We start from the raw sequence: 13,922 nt of genomic DNA on the forward strand, positions 1-13,922 counted from the left end.
CGTGGCACACTTTCCTCGCCGGAGTTCCGTCGGGTTCTGGAACTCTTCTGTGCCAGGCTGTCGGACTCCCAGTACCGATGCCTGCTCAGCCGACTGGTGCTGGACTGGGAGAACAACGCTGTGTGCTGGAGAAATTTCCTGCACAAGTTCAATCTCAACAACAAGGTTAATTACTGCACAGCCTGCCATTAGCGCCTCCTTGTCCCACTCCAGGAGGACATAGCATACAGTTAATTGTAAAACTGTAGCTCAGGTGGTTGAGTAAGGTGCTAACAGCACCTAGACTGTAAGTAAAATTCCCAGGGAGCACACATATTTGCACACACGCTGGTGAAAGGTGTTCCTGGCATATTGATCCAAGTAGTTGGAGAACACCGACTGCTAAATGAGTAAATTAAATGTATTGGGTTGTGTGTGTGTGTGTGTCTGTGTGTGTGTGTGTGTGCAGGTTTGTATGTGACCACTGTTGTGTGTGTGTGAGGGGTTGTGTGTGAACGCTGTTGTGTGTGTGTGTGTGAGGGGTTGTGTATTAACGCTGTTGTGTGTGTGTGCGGGATTGTGTGTGTGCGCAGGGATTTTTGTGAACGCTGTTGTGTCTGTGTGCGGAGTTGTGTGTGTTTATGCTGTTGTGTGTGAACACTGTGGTGTGTTTGTGAGGTGTTGTGTGTGAACACTGTTGTGAGTTTGTGAGGTTTGTGAGGGGTTGTGTGTGAACACTGTTGTGAGTTTGTGAGGTGTTGTGTGTGAACACTGTTGTGTGTTTGTGAGGGGTTGTGTGTGAACATTGTTGCGTGTGATTGTGTTGTGTGCTCGGCAGGCACCAGAGAGAAAGTTGATCATGGAGACGAAAGCTTACAACCCTGTCCAGTTCCAATCTCTGCCGGACAGCAAGATTTTGGAATGTGTGCATGGGGTTGTCTCTGAGCGTCTCTTCTCCATCACCATGGAGATGGTGGACATGGACCCCACTAACTGTGGTACCATCAGTAAAGACGATTTCAGGGACATCTCTGAGCACAACCTCCACTTCCTCTCACCTGAGCAGGTAAGACACAACAAGGCTAACATCTATGGTGTCTAATACACAACCTAAACAGCTCATACATACTTATCTTTGTATTTCCAGACCTAGCTTTTGGTACACAAAGAGTTTTACATAATGGTAATTTGACAAAATCTCAAGATGTGTGACCGTGTTAGACGTAGGTGCGTTCCAGCACCCAATCTGGAGAAAAGAGGAAAAGAGAGAAATTTCAGAAAAGAGAAGAAAATAAAATCCAATAGTATATGTGACTGAGCTGCCAACTCGGTTGATCCAGGCATTTGCTTATGATTTAGTGTAATACCTAGCATCAGCAATTAGCAGTCTCTTCACAGGGGGGTAATCCGGTTAGCCTGTCTGATGTACGATCCTTTTTGCCACATGCAGGGGGGATCTGAGGTGTGATCTATTCAGTGTAGTCTGTGTAAGCACACACACACACATATGCTTGCACACATACACACTCACGCGTGCACACACACACACATGCTTACACGCAAACACACACATACATGCTTGCACGCACGCACGCAGGCACACACACACACACACACACATATGCTAACACGCGCACACATACACACATGCTTACACGCACACACACACATACACGGTTGCATACACACTCTCACACACACTGTCACACACACACACACACACACACACAGGCACAGCAAGAAATCCACTTTTTAAGCTTGCCTGAAAATCCCCAACTGTATTCATGCTTTACATCCTGATAAGCTCCTGAGTGTATAAACAGAAGCGCCGTCATGCTGCTCCATATGCTTCAACACTGTGAATGCAACGAGTCCAATCCAATGGCTATTCAGCTCATCCCTCTTCTGATCACTATGCGAATATCTACATGGGATATGTTAGTTTCAGAACCACAAAAGATCTAGGGTTGAGATAGTGTTTATTTTCCAACTTAACTGTTCAATTTAGTTTTTGATATGTATTGGGAGAAATTCCATTTGTTTAAAAAAAAAATATATTGCTATATCGGAACTGGTGAAACATGGAGTAGGGGTCCAAATATGTAGATATGTCAGTGTCTGTACCGTAAAACAAATTGCCTCTCGGGGACATTAAAGTTTTCTAAGTCTAAGTCTTAGTCTAATACATGAGAAGTCCTATGAGGCATATACAATCTATGAGCTCTATGCGATATGTATGATTTATAATATATTTTATATTATTGTTTTAGTTTGAGTGGCTGTGGGAGCAGCTGCCTCTGACGGAGCGCGGTGATCTGGACTACCGGACTTTTCTGAAGTGCTTCAGTGTGTTGGAGCCATGTCTCTCACCCACACCAGCAGCACCCTCAGTGCCTGATCTCACCATTAATCCTGGGGGTGTTGAGGCACCCCTTATCCCACCACGACCAAAGACTGCTGGGCTCTGTGGCTCTCACATCTCAAAGGTACGGAGTCTGCAATATTTGATTCTCTTTCTTAAATGCACCTTGTGCTAAAAAAAAAATGGTTTGAACTCTTGTTTTTTCTCTTTGTGTATTTCACCGCACTATGTATTTTCTTCCCCCTGTTGAATTGTTCGACCCCAGGGAACGTTTGCTGCCAATATAGTTTTTAATGACATGTTTTTCATTTTGGTAATAAGAATGTCAGTGCTCTCTGTATATTAAAATGTCTGTTACATCTATTAAAAAATGTTTAAGCTTAATCTACAGACCTCCATCATGCCCCTGTCAGATAAATTCCTGTCACAGGGTCACTGTTTTTAAAAAATCTTTGTAGTGTCATCCTTTACATCTGTGTGAGGTAAAAGCGACGGTTGATGTGAGACGGAATGGCTTTGTGTTTCTGCCGTGCAGTTTGAGCCGGGCCAGAGGCGCCGGCCGCGCTCCAGCCCCCTGCTGAACTGCGGCGCCACGGAGCGACGCATCCAGGGCCGCGTGCGCTGCTGCTGGAAGGAGATCCAGCGGCGGTGCAGGCTGGAGGACCAGCAGCGGTGTGGCCAGATCAGCCAGCGCAGCTTCATGGGTATTTGTGCCAGCAGTGGGATTCTGCTTTTTGGTGAAGCTCTTCTGAGCCAGTCCGTACTAACATCAAAACATGTTTGGCCATTCTTGTTTTCTTGGCAGAAATCCTTAAGGACCTACAAATCCACCTATCAGACCAAGAGTTTAAGGAGCTGGCCTTGAAGTATGACATCCAGGAGAGCGGGCAGCTGTCCTACCCAGACTTCCTGCGCCACTTTGTGCTTTTCCTGCATCCTCAGCCCAAACAGGCTTTTGAGCAGGCAAAACTCCCCACACTCAACGCGCAGGTACTGAGGCATGATTCTGCAAATATTCACACACGTGTCTTCCTAAATCTTAAGTCTTCTATCTTCTACACAGAAACACGATGACATGATCACATGAAGGAAAACAGCTGTGCCTCCACTGTGTTTATGCCAGGATACAATATGGCCACGCTCCCTGTGTTATATTTATCACTTTGCCCCAAATATACGAGTGTTAGGACACGATTCATGAGTTTATTATCATTCGTGTTTACCTTGAAGAGAAGAAAAGTTTTGGAGAGGTGTGGGAAAACACTTTCACCATTTTTACGCCTTGCTGTAAAAGACAAGATATAAAATGGCCGCTATCTCCCTGACAAGACTGCTTTAGAGAGACACACCAAGAGCAAGCAGGGGAAGGGGGTTGGTGGGGGGAATGAGGGCTGGTGCCAGATTGGGTAAAACTCAGCAGGGACCTCCCACCCTCGGGCTCTGTTCTGACACTTCCTTGATGACAGAATTGGGAGATTTAGTCTTTTCTGGCGCCGAGGACGGCCGCCGACGAACAAAGAGCGAGGGGGTGGGCTGGTTCTGCGAGACTCCCCACGGAGCAGCTGAACAGAGCCCCCACTCCAACCCCCTACACCCCCCCCCCCCCCAAAAGCCACATTAAGAGTGGGTGGGTGAGGACAAATCTGGCAACCCTCAGTAATCGACCTTCCAAAAAACTGCGACAAGATACAAGCTCACGGTTGGCCGGCATCTCCAGGGCCCATAAGCACACTTCCTAAGAGCGCTCCGTCCGGGACTGCCGATATTCCGATTCACTGCATGGTGGAAGACAAAACTCTTTCTCTTAGGAACGTTAAGACAACGCAAACAAGACAGACTCCCTTTCAAACAGAGACATTGAAATAGTTATTTTTGCTCTCCCTCATGCTCACTGTGTCTGTTCAGACCTATTTGGGATCGTGTTTAGAGACATTGCACTCGTTGTCACTGCAAAGTCTCATTAGCTTGTGACTGCTGTGTGTCTTGTCGTCGCTTGAAAGGTTTGTAGCCTCTCATGTGGTAATGGGACCTGCTGTGCGGGCTGAGCACTGCAGGGACTTATTTAACAGTAAAACGTTTATCTGAACAAACTGCAAAGGTATCGCTTCCGTCTGTCCCAGGTATACATTAACATAAACTGGCATTTGCACGTTTGCAGTGGGAGGCTTGGAGCTTTGTGTCGGAGGAAATAAAGTGTGCGTGTGTGTGTCTGATGTTCCTAACTGCAAGATCGCTGTTTAAGAGTTTATTAGAGTGTACCTGCCTGTACGATCAGAGTCTTCACAATACCACTGCATAACACAGTAAACGACAGTATGTTCTATTAATACTTCTTCTTTCTAATTTATACTTCTACTAAGATTTAGTGGTATACAGAACAAATGTTGTCTGTATTATGAGTACGTTGCTGTGCTGTTCTTTTCTCCTAAATTCTCCAGACATTGGAGATTATGAGTGATCAGTCTGTTGAGGCCCTTCTGAGGATGAGTGAATCCGTCCAACAGTGCTGGAAGTCCATGAGACAGAGCTTTGCAGTGCAGGACCCAGACCGCAGGGGGACTATATCCTTTCCAGTCTTCAGGAAGGTGAGAATGTGTCTAACACACACACACACACACACACACACACACACACACACACACACACACTGCTTTCTTTACTGGAGCAAAACACACGTCCAACATGCACACATACACACATAAAACTGTAGAAAAAAACTATATTCAATCCTGTTCTGCAAAGATTTGGTTTAGGGGGATGTTGTTTTGTAATGTAAAGTTTTGTTGGCGGTGTTGTGCTTCAGGTGCTGCGGCAACACAGCGTAAATCTCTCGGAGAATGAGTTCCTCCATCTCGCGGCCTGCTTTGAGAAAGACGCTGGTGGGAGGATATCTTACAACGATTTTCTCCGCACCTTCCTGGGATGAGCGCCAATCTCGTCTCCAGGTGCTAAAGAAGCCGAACTACTGCGTGTTTACACACACACACACACACACACACACACACACACTGCTTTCTGATAGATGAGACCCCACACTGTGATATCCTGTTCTGCTAATGCTATTTATCCACTTTTAGCCAGGGGCAGAATCAAAACCCCCCTAAAACAACAAAGGACAGGCATTTTCATTATCAGCAGTCCTATTCCATATTTTACAGATTAAGTAAAACACTATGACAGGCAATCTGAATGACTTCGACTTGTATCCTTGCTTTAAAAAAAACCCAAAACAAAACACTTCTTTTGAGCGCGAAATTTGCTACAGTGCATTAGCGGATGATGCATCGGCCTCCATACCCTTAATACTCGCACACGGCGCTGTTGGGTGTTAAACAGCCCTAAAATGCCATAAACTCAGCCTTTGTTGAGTTGAGTCAGAGGCAGTGAAAGAGGGATGACAGCAAGACAGAGGGACGTTTGTCATTTGCGAGAGCGCTCCAGTTTTACGAGGGAGAGACGGACACAAAACAGGGAGACTGACAGCAGAGGACATTTACAGCAAAATGGAACGAAGAGGAGGAAGAGATGAGGATAGAGAGGGGCGAGGAGAAGAGGAGACGGAGAAGGGAAAAAGGAATAAGTGAGGCCAAGTAAAGATAGGTAAGGAGAGGAAGAAGCGATGAGGATAGAGAGGGGCGAGGAAAAGAGGAGACGGAGATGGGAAAAAGGAATAAGTGAGGCCAAGTAAAGATAGGTAAGGAGAGGAAGAAGAGATGAGGATAGAGAGGGGCGAGGAGAAGAGGAGACGGAGAAGGGAAAAAGGAATAAGTGAGGCCAAGTAAAGATAGGTAAGGAGAGGAAGAAGAGATGAGGATAGAGAGGGGCGAGGAGAAGAGGAGACGGAGAAGGGAAAAAGGAATAAGTGAGGCCAAGTAAAGATAGGTAAGGAGAGGAAGAAGAGATGAGGATAGAGAGGGGCGAGGAGAAGAGGAGACGGAGATGGGAAAAAGGAATAAGTGAGGCCAAGTAAAGATAGGTAAGGAGAGGAAGAAGAGATGAGGATAGAGAGGGGCGAGGAGAAGAGGAGACGGAGAAGGGAAAAAGGAATAAGTGAGGCCAAGTAAAGATAGGAGAGGAAGAAAGTGAGGAGAGTGCTGGGGAAGGAAAGGGGGGTTAAAAACAGAAGGGAAGAAAGGGAAAGAGGACGGGAATAACGAGCAGAGGAGAGACTTTGTTTTAATGGAACAGTAAGAGCCAGCCTAGAAAGAAATTATACTCCATCCCCCAGGATTACTTGTGTAATTATTTGAACGAAGGATTTCATTAGAATGTGTAGAAGTGTGGAAAAGTGAGAGAGCAGGGAGAGAGACTGTGTCGGGTTCTCGCGGCCGCAAATTAAGTTTTTGTCCGCGTTTGGGTAATTGATATGAAATTCAGATCCCTTTGATAAGAACAAAGGAGCGAGCATGAGATAAAGTTTCCCCAACGCACCTCTCGCATAGGGGAAGAAACAGAATCTGGGGAGAAATACCAAGCCAACTTTGAGAGGAAAAAATATGTGTGTGCACATTTGAGTGAGTGAGTGTGTGTGTGTGTGTGTGTGTGTGTGTGTGTGTGTGTGTGTGTGTCTGTCTGCATGCGTGTGGTGTGGTGTGCATGTGTGTGAATGAGAGATAGGAAAAAGGAGACAGAATCGACGAGTACGGATAAGGTTTAATTTAATTTGTGTAAATGATATCTCTGAGAACTGAATGCGTGGAGTTTTAAGAAAGTTACAGCTCCTGTTTGGCCTCGGCTCCCACTGAGACGGACTACAGCAACTTGTTTTGTCTTCATCATCGCATACAGAGCTTTAAGAAAATATCTCACATCATTCATCGGAAATGAATGAAAACATTTCAGTAGTCAATCTCCGACGTCGATGGCACGCAAACACAAAAGATTGTCACACAAATAGCAAAAAAAAAAGAAAATAAAAACTATTTAAATTCAGAACAGCATGCCCCTAGGATCTGACCAAGGGAAAACACAACAACAAACCCGCTGACAGTAATTGCTCAAAGAAAAGTAGGAGAACACAGAACACAAGCGCGGAAAATACAGGAGACTTAAAAGAGAGCAAGAGAAAAAAAGTCTACATTTGACCGAAGGCAAACAGTCGTACAAATAAAGACACGTACAAAAACTGTTTTTTTAAAGATGAAAAGGAGAACCAAGACTCCCAGCTGTCAGTCTGTCATCATCAGTTTATCTTTTTTTTTGTTGCTGTTTTTCTTCTCTCTCTCTTCCTCTCACTTCCTTTCGCTTCCCTCTCACGCTCTCTCTTTCATAACACTTTTGTATCCTCCGGCTCTTTCCCCTCTGGCTCACGGAGGAAAGCCTTCGATCTTTCCTCTGTAGATGCACACAAGCACAGTAATGCATACATGCACGCACGCACACACAGACACACACACACACACACACAGACACACAGACACACACACAGACACACACACACACAGACACAAACACACACACACACACACACACACACACACACACACACAGACACTAACGCGCACACATACACACACACGCACACAGACACTGATGAAACTGTCTGGCGAGTGATGTTAAATTTCAACATCAGTCAGTGCCGGCAGTCTGTCCTCATCTCTCCTCTCCTCAGCTCCACCACCAGAGTCTCTGCAAGAGCAGGAGGCAGACACACACATCCAACAAGCTCGGCCATCCATGGCTGCGGCATTCCATCACAAATCTGCTCTGCACCCTCAACACACACCACCATCTTCACCCCTCCTTGCCCCTCCGCACCGTGCCACCCGCCAGCCGCAAGCCCAGTCAGCAGAATTAAGAGACACACACAAGAGTAAATGATAGCTGGGAGGAACATTAAATAAATTATTGCGGAGGCTGAGGTGGTGGTGGTGGGGGTGGGGGTGTGGGGGGGGCACACAGATCAAAGTGCGATGCGTCCTTGTTATCAGGGAGCCTTTGATTCTCCAGTGGGGGTTGTGCCGGATCCTAGTGGGTTCTGAGGTACGTTCTCGAGGGCGCTTGCCTCGAGCAAACACTACCGACATCAGAGGAGAGAGTTCATGACCTCTAAATGGGGGAAACGTTTTTTTATGTACACACACACACACATCTCTGCACTTACGTTTCAAACCAAACATTAATTTAGAGACGAAAATCTATATAAATATATTCACAAGAAGTACAGACAAAAGAACATTTAAGTATTTGAAGCCATTACCTTTGCAGTTTTTTTTTTTTTTTTAGTTACATTGACAGTTACTGTACATTACATAGAACTCCCTGCGAAAAACTAGCCCAAACAGTTACACCATCATCTTCCAGTCCCAGGTTATCTAAAGTACTGCAGGCCTGTCAAGCACTTAAAGGAACAATGATAGGAAGGAATGGACCCTGAACGGGAGAAAGATGTCATGAGCGGGGAGAGTAAGGGGGCAGAAAGAAGAGGAGAGAGAAGATGAGCTCATTCATCTGGTGGGATCAGTATTATTTCACATTCAGTACTGTTTCTGCCCCCATTACAGACATATGGAGAGAGTGACTGAGAGATATGTAAAAGAGGAGGACACTTGTCGCACCTATGATATTTCCAGAGTCGTAGACACTGGTATAGTTTCATGCGGTCTGTAGTCAGTAAACGAGAAAGCGAAAAACAAGACGGCAAAAGAGAGAGGGATGCTAGGATGGTCTTGCATTCCCTGAGTTCCGGCAGGCGAGAGAACCCAGAACCTCACGCACACACACACCAACACACACACATACACTCAAACACCGACATCTACACACACCGACACACACACACTCATAAAACACTCAGACACACAGCACAGATTGTCGGGCCGATAGAAGTGCAATGCAAAGTCCAGAACTCAGAACTGAGAGGGTCTGGCCGTGACGCTATGAGTCGGTCCACTGCAGTCCAGACAGAGTTCAGGGGGTTCAGGACAGACATTCACTACATAAAATAAGGGGGACATGAAAGCAGAGGCTGACACAGAGCCTGGTTACAGCATCTATCCAGCCAGGGATATATTATGTACAAGACCAAACCCACCCACCCATACATTAGGACCCTGATTGGTGGGGAGTGGGGGGGACGGGGAGGGAAGGGAGGGCCTGAGTGTCCAATCATGTGCTCCTGGGATTGGGCAGGTCGAAGACGATGGGCGCGTTCATGGGCTGGAAGTTGACGGTGCAGGCGGAGGCGTTGATGTAGGTGCTGGTGCCGTCCGTCATCATGCCGTAACCTGAGGGTGTGCACGAGCACACACACACACACACACACACACACAAACACACATACACACACACACACAAACACACATACACACACGGATATGCACCCATGAGTTAAAGTGCAAACACACTCTTCAAAAGGATAGCTCATTTATTTGTATTCATTTAGTAAATGTTTTTATCATTCAAAATGCAGCTGAAAGGCTGAAAGCTAAGTATAACGTTTTTACTGAAATATTTTCCACACAATAATTAACAGGCCTTAATCGGAGGGTTCTGCGTAAAATGTGTGTGTTGTGTTTTATGTTTTTGAGAGATCTATACTTTTTGATGTATAGTTAATACATGAAGTAGAACACTTCCCTGAGACGTCCTGCTGAGTCAAATGAGCTCATGGAGTTTTTAAGCACATTCATTCAAAACAATTTCACCATGTCTCTGTGAACTGCCATGATATAATCAAGCAACGAAAAACATCAATAAATGTATTAATATCACTAATGAATTGTGTTAGTGTGTCAGGATCAAAGTATTTTACCAGATCTAGATCTATAAATGTGTCACAGAACAAATGCTTTTTTAGTTATTTTTTTTCATTATTATAATTTCTGATTCTTCTCTCTTCTTCTTTGATTCTTTTGAGGACAGACAGCAGAGGTAGTATGGCAACGCTCAGGCGCCTGTAGCCTGGCACAGCTAAATTTACTCTGGTGCTGGTGTGAATCTGATCTAGTTTCTAATCTGGAGCTTTCCAAGGGGCCGTGCTGTTCCAGGAGAGCTGCCCCTGCCCGCCTAACCTCAAAACACAGCTTCCCAGGCCATGGCATGAGGGGCACACACACACACACACACACACACACACACACACACACACACACACACACACACACACACATTTATATTTACGCATGCGCACATTCATATGTGCACACTTGTACGTAAAAGCATATTAAATTCTAGGGCTGAGGCTGTTTCAAGGTCAATGAATTTAATGTGATGCTTCTTCAGTGCCCATTGGCACTAGTGGTTGAAATACAGTTATATAAACCTTCCACATGTTCCCCAATGTCTCTTGCTCCTGTCCAGTAAGAGCTGACTACAAATACCATAGAAAGACCATGGCTGGTTGCTGACAGCAGTCTTGGCTGTAATTTCTTTCTAGGCTGGCTCTTACTGTTCCATTAAAACAAAGTCTCTCCTCTGCTGTGTGTGTGTGTGTGTGTGTGTGTGTGTGTGTGTGTGTGTGTGTGTGTGTGTGTGTGTGTGTGTGTGTGTGTGTGTGTGTGTGTGTGTGTGTGTGTGTGTGTGTGTGTGTGTGTGTGTGTGTGTGTGTGTGAGAAAGAGAGAGAGTTACCCTCGTGGATGTGTCCGAAGACATGCAGTTTGGGCTGGACTCTCCTTTGCACGGTGTTGAGCAGTTCCACGCAGCCCACGCGCTGCATCTTCCGGGGCACCCAGTCCAGAAAGCCTGTTTGGTACGAGAGGCACAGAGCACAGTCTACAACATGCCCAACTCAATCATACATACACACACTCACTCACACACACACTCACCAGTGGTGTAGTGGCCCCTGGAGAAGTGGGTATACTCTTAATTTTTAAAAGCAGCCCATACAGCACAGGATAAACGCCCTGTTTTGAGAAGTGGGTATACTCAATGCTGACAGAAAAATAAGTGGGTAAACTCCGTATAACTGCGTATACCCTGGACTACACCACTGACACTCACTCACTGGTCTACACAGGCCTAGTTTAATGTATGCTAGATACAAACTCGCACCGGCAGTCTCATCACACCTTTGAATAAGCACTCACAAAACACATGCATTGTAAAAAAAAATGCACGTTCAGACTGCCACAAGGACATGCACAATATGGCTGTCATACTGACACACACACACACACACACACACACACAGACAGAGCGATAGAGTCTACATAGAAGAATATAAATCCAACAGAAAGCAGTCTGCATTGCCGCGCCACATCAAGCGCAAACCCCCCGCTGTGAGAAAAAGATAAATCAGAGAGAGAAGGAAGAAGACAAAAAAGGAGTGAAAGAGGGGAAAATAAGAGAGCAGGGCAGACAGAAGCAGAGGGAAAAAGAGAAGGAGAGTGTGAGACAGAAGAGAAGAGGGAGAGCGAGAATGGGAGGGTAAGAGAGTTAAGTAGACAGGGAGAGACGCAGACTGATTTACTGGCCCCATGAATGGGGGATTTTGCTGAGTCCACAAAAACCCCCACTGACGTCCCTATAAAACACGAATATAAAACACACACACATACATACACTCTATCTGAGCTCATCACTCTTATTTTTAAGAGTGCACAAACACACACACACACAGGGAGACATAACACGAGTTGCAAATATATTGGTCAGTGTGGAAGACAGAAGCATCTGGTTTCTCACAACAACTTCCTCAAGGTGTAAATAAGCATGTGCCGCTGTTTTTCGGTGCGTGTGTTTGTGTGTGTGTGTGTTTTATGGCATGGTGTGGAAGCGGCGGGATTTGCCGCACTGCGAACAGCGTCTCCAGGCTGCACGCATTAGCAGCCTGGTGTGGCAACTCCATCTGCCCAATACTCGCAGCTACACACACACTTAGACACACACACACACAGATATGCTCACAAACTCAAGGATGCATGTTGTATACATATATACCCACGGGCACCCACATCCACATATAGAACACCTTTACAAACACACACTTAAAACTCAAATCGACAAGAGAGACGACACTGGTGTGTTGATACTGCATGGTTGAATTTCTGTGTTGTGTGTGTAGGCCTGCATATCGACATAGTTTGTGCTGCTTAATAATGTGTTTCTGGTTTAATGCAAAAATGTCTGTATACATGTGTGCATGTATTTGTGTGTGTGCGTGCATCTGTTCATGCATGCGTGTATGTGTGTGTATGCATGTATGTGTGCGTGTGTGCATGTGTGCGTATATGTGTGTGTGTGTATGCATGCGTGTGTGTGTGTGTATGCATGCGTGTGTCTGCATGTATGTATATTCTTGCGTGTGTCTGTGTGTCTGTGTGTGTGTGTGTGTGTGTGTGTGTGTGTGTGTATGTGGTACTCACCCAGAGGAGGGCAGTGTGTCACTAGGATGTCTGTGTTGTCTGGGATCTGGTTCCATTTGTCCAGCAGAGCCTGTCCTCTCGGGAGATTAAAGCCCCATCCATAATACCACGGCTGCCTGCCTCACACAAACACACACACACACACACACACACACACACACACACATACGCACATGCATACATACATCCATACATTAAACACACACACAAATAAAGAGTAGAGAAAGCAGTGTTAGTTATTTAGTAAACTCCAGATGCTGCCTGACAACCATGACCATCATCTTCACCACCATCTTCATCACTGCCCCCTGTGGTGCTATGATCTCTTGCTCACTAATCTTAATCCTCCGCACCCAGATTAGGAAACACCACATGGAGGGTAATCTGACACTTCCGAAATATGTGTGTGTGTGTTTGTGAGTGTGTGGGAAAGGAAGAGAACGCCAAGAAGTCGCAGACTCTGAGCTTCTTGACACCTCAGGGAAGACAAAAAAAAGCCCAGGTATCATAAATGAATAAGTAAACATCTGCATAAGTGATGAAATGGCAATGCTAAAGCCAGCTGCCTCTTTGATCAAGAGCATGTCAGCACATCACGGCTTTCAGAACATTCCAGATTGAAAGGAAGACTAGAACATGGAAAGGGAGAGATAGGGAGAGCATGTTGGAGAGAGAGACAGACAGGCAGACATATAGAGGGGAAGGAAGAGAGAAAGAGGAAAGGGGGTAGTGAGTTGATAGCTCTGCTTGTGTCCCATCACTTTGATTGCGGATGCACCAAGCTTGAGTGACGGTGTAGAAATTAACATGTCACTAACAATCTGTCCCCAGATCCATCTTCCACCGCCGTGTTGGGTTTGTGTGAGTGTGTGTGTGTGTGTGTGTGTGTGTGTGTGTGTGTGTGGCGGTTGGCTCTCTCAGCACTGCCTTTTTTTAATTTACGGTGTGCAGTCATTTGAAACGCCAACTTTTATGGGAAAGTGTTTGACGCTTCACTGTCTTGTGCTGCTTCGCTCATCCACACACACACACGCAACACGCACACACACACACGAACACACGCACACAAAGAAACTCTCGTTCATTCACTCTGGTCTTCCTATTTTGGTGACTTTGTCGAGTGTCACTTAGAATCGCATCTCACAACCCATCCTCATCCAACTAAACAAACACACACACACACACAAAATATATATATATACACACACACACACACACATTTCTGCATGCACAAACATATTAAATGACATCAATAAAGAAACAACTAATGGAA

At 45.7% G+C, this 13,922-nt stretch overlaps 1 protein-coding gene across 2 annotated transcripts in view; it reads right to left on the reverse strand.

Moving 5' to 3' along the window:
- Positions 1 to 9,448: 9,448 nt before the first annotated feature.
- mpped1 (metallophosphoesterase domain containing 1) overlaps positions 9,449 to 13,922 on the reverse strand; it is a gene marked incomplete at both ends in the record, with an annotated part of 121,865 nt that continues 117,391 nt past the window's right edge. For both annotated transcript variants that reach the window (XM_080851153.1, XM_080851152.1), the window contains 3 exons: positions 9,449 to 9,567; positions 10,911 to 11,024; positions 12,650 to 12,761. In XM_080851153.1, the coding sequence (XP_080707279.1) occupies positions 9,449 to 9,567; positions 10,911 to 11,024; positions 12,650 to 12,761 (345 nt within the window). The remainder of the gene's footprint in view (positions 9,568 to 10,910; positions 11,025 to 12,649; positions 12,762 to 13,922) is intronic.

This window comes from Sprattus sprattus (genome assembly GCF_963457725.1).
Source record: "Sprattus sprattus genome assembly, chromosome: 14".
Lineage (NCBI taxonomy): Eukaryota > Metazoa > Chordata > Actinopteri > Clupeiformes > Clupeidae > Sprattus > Sprattus sprattus.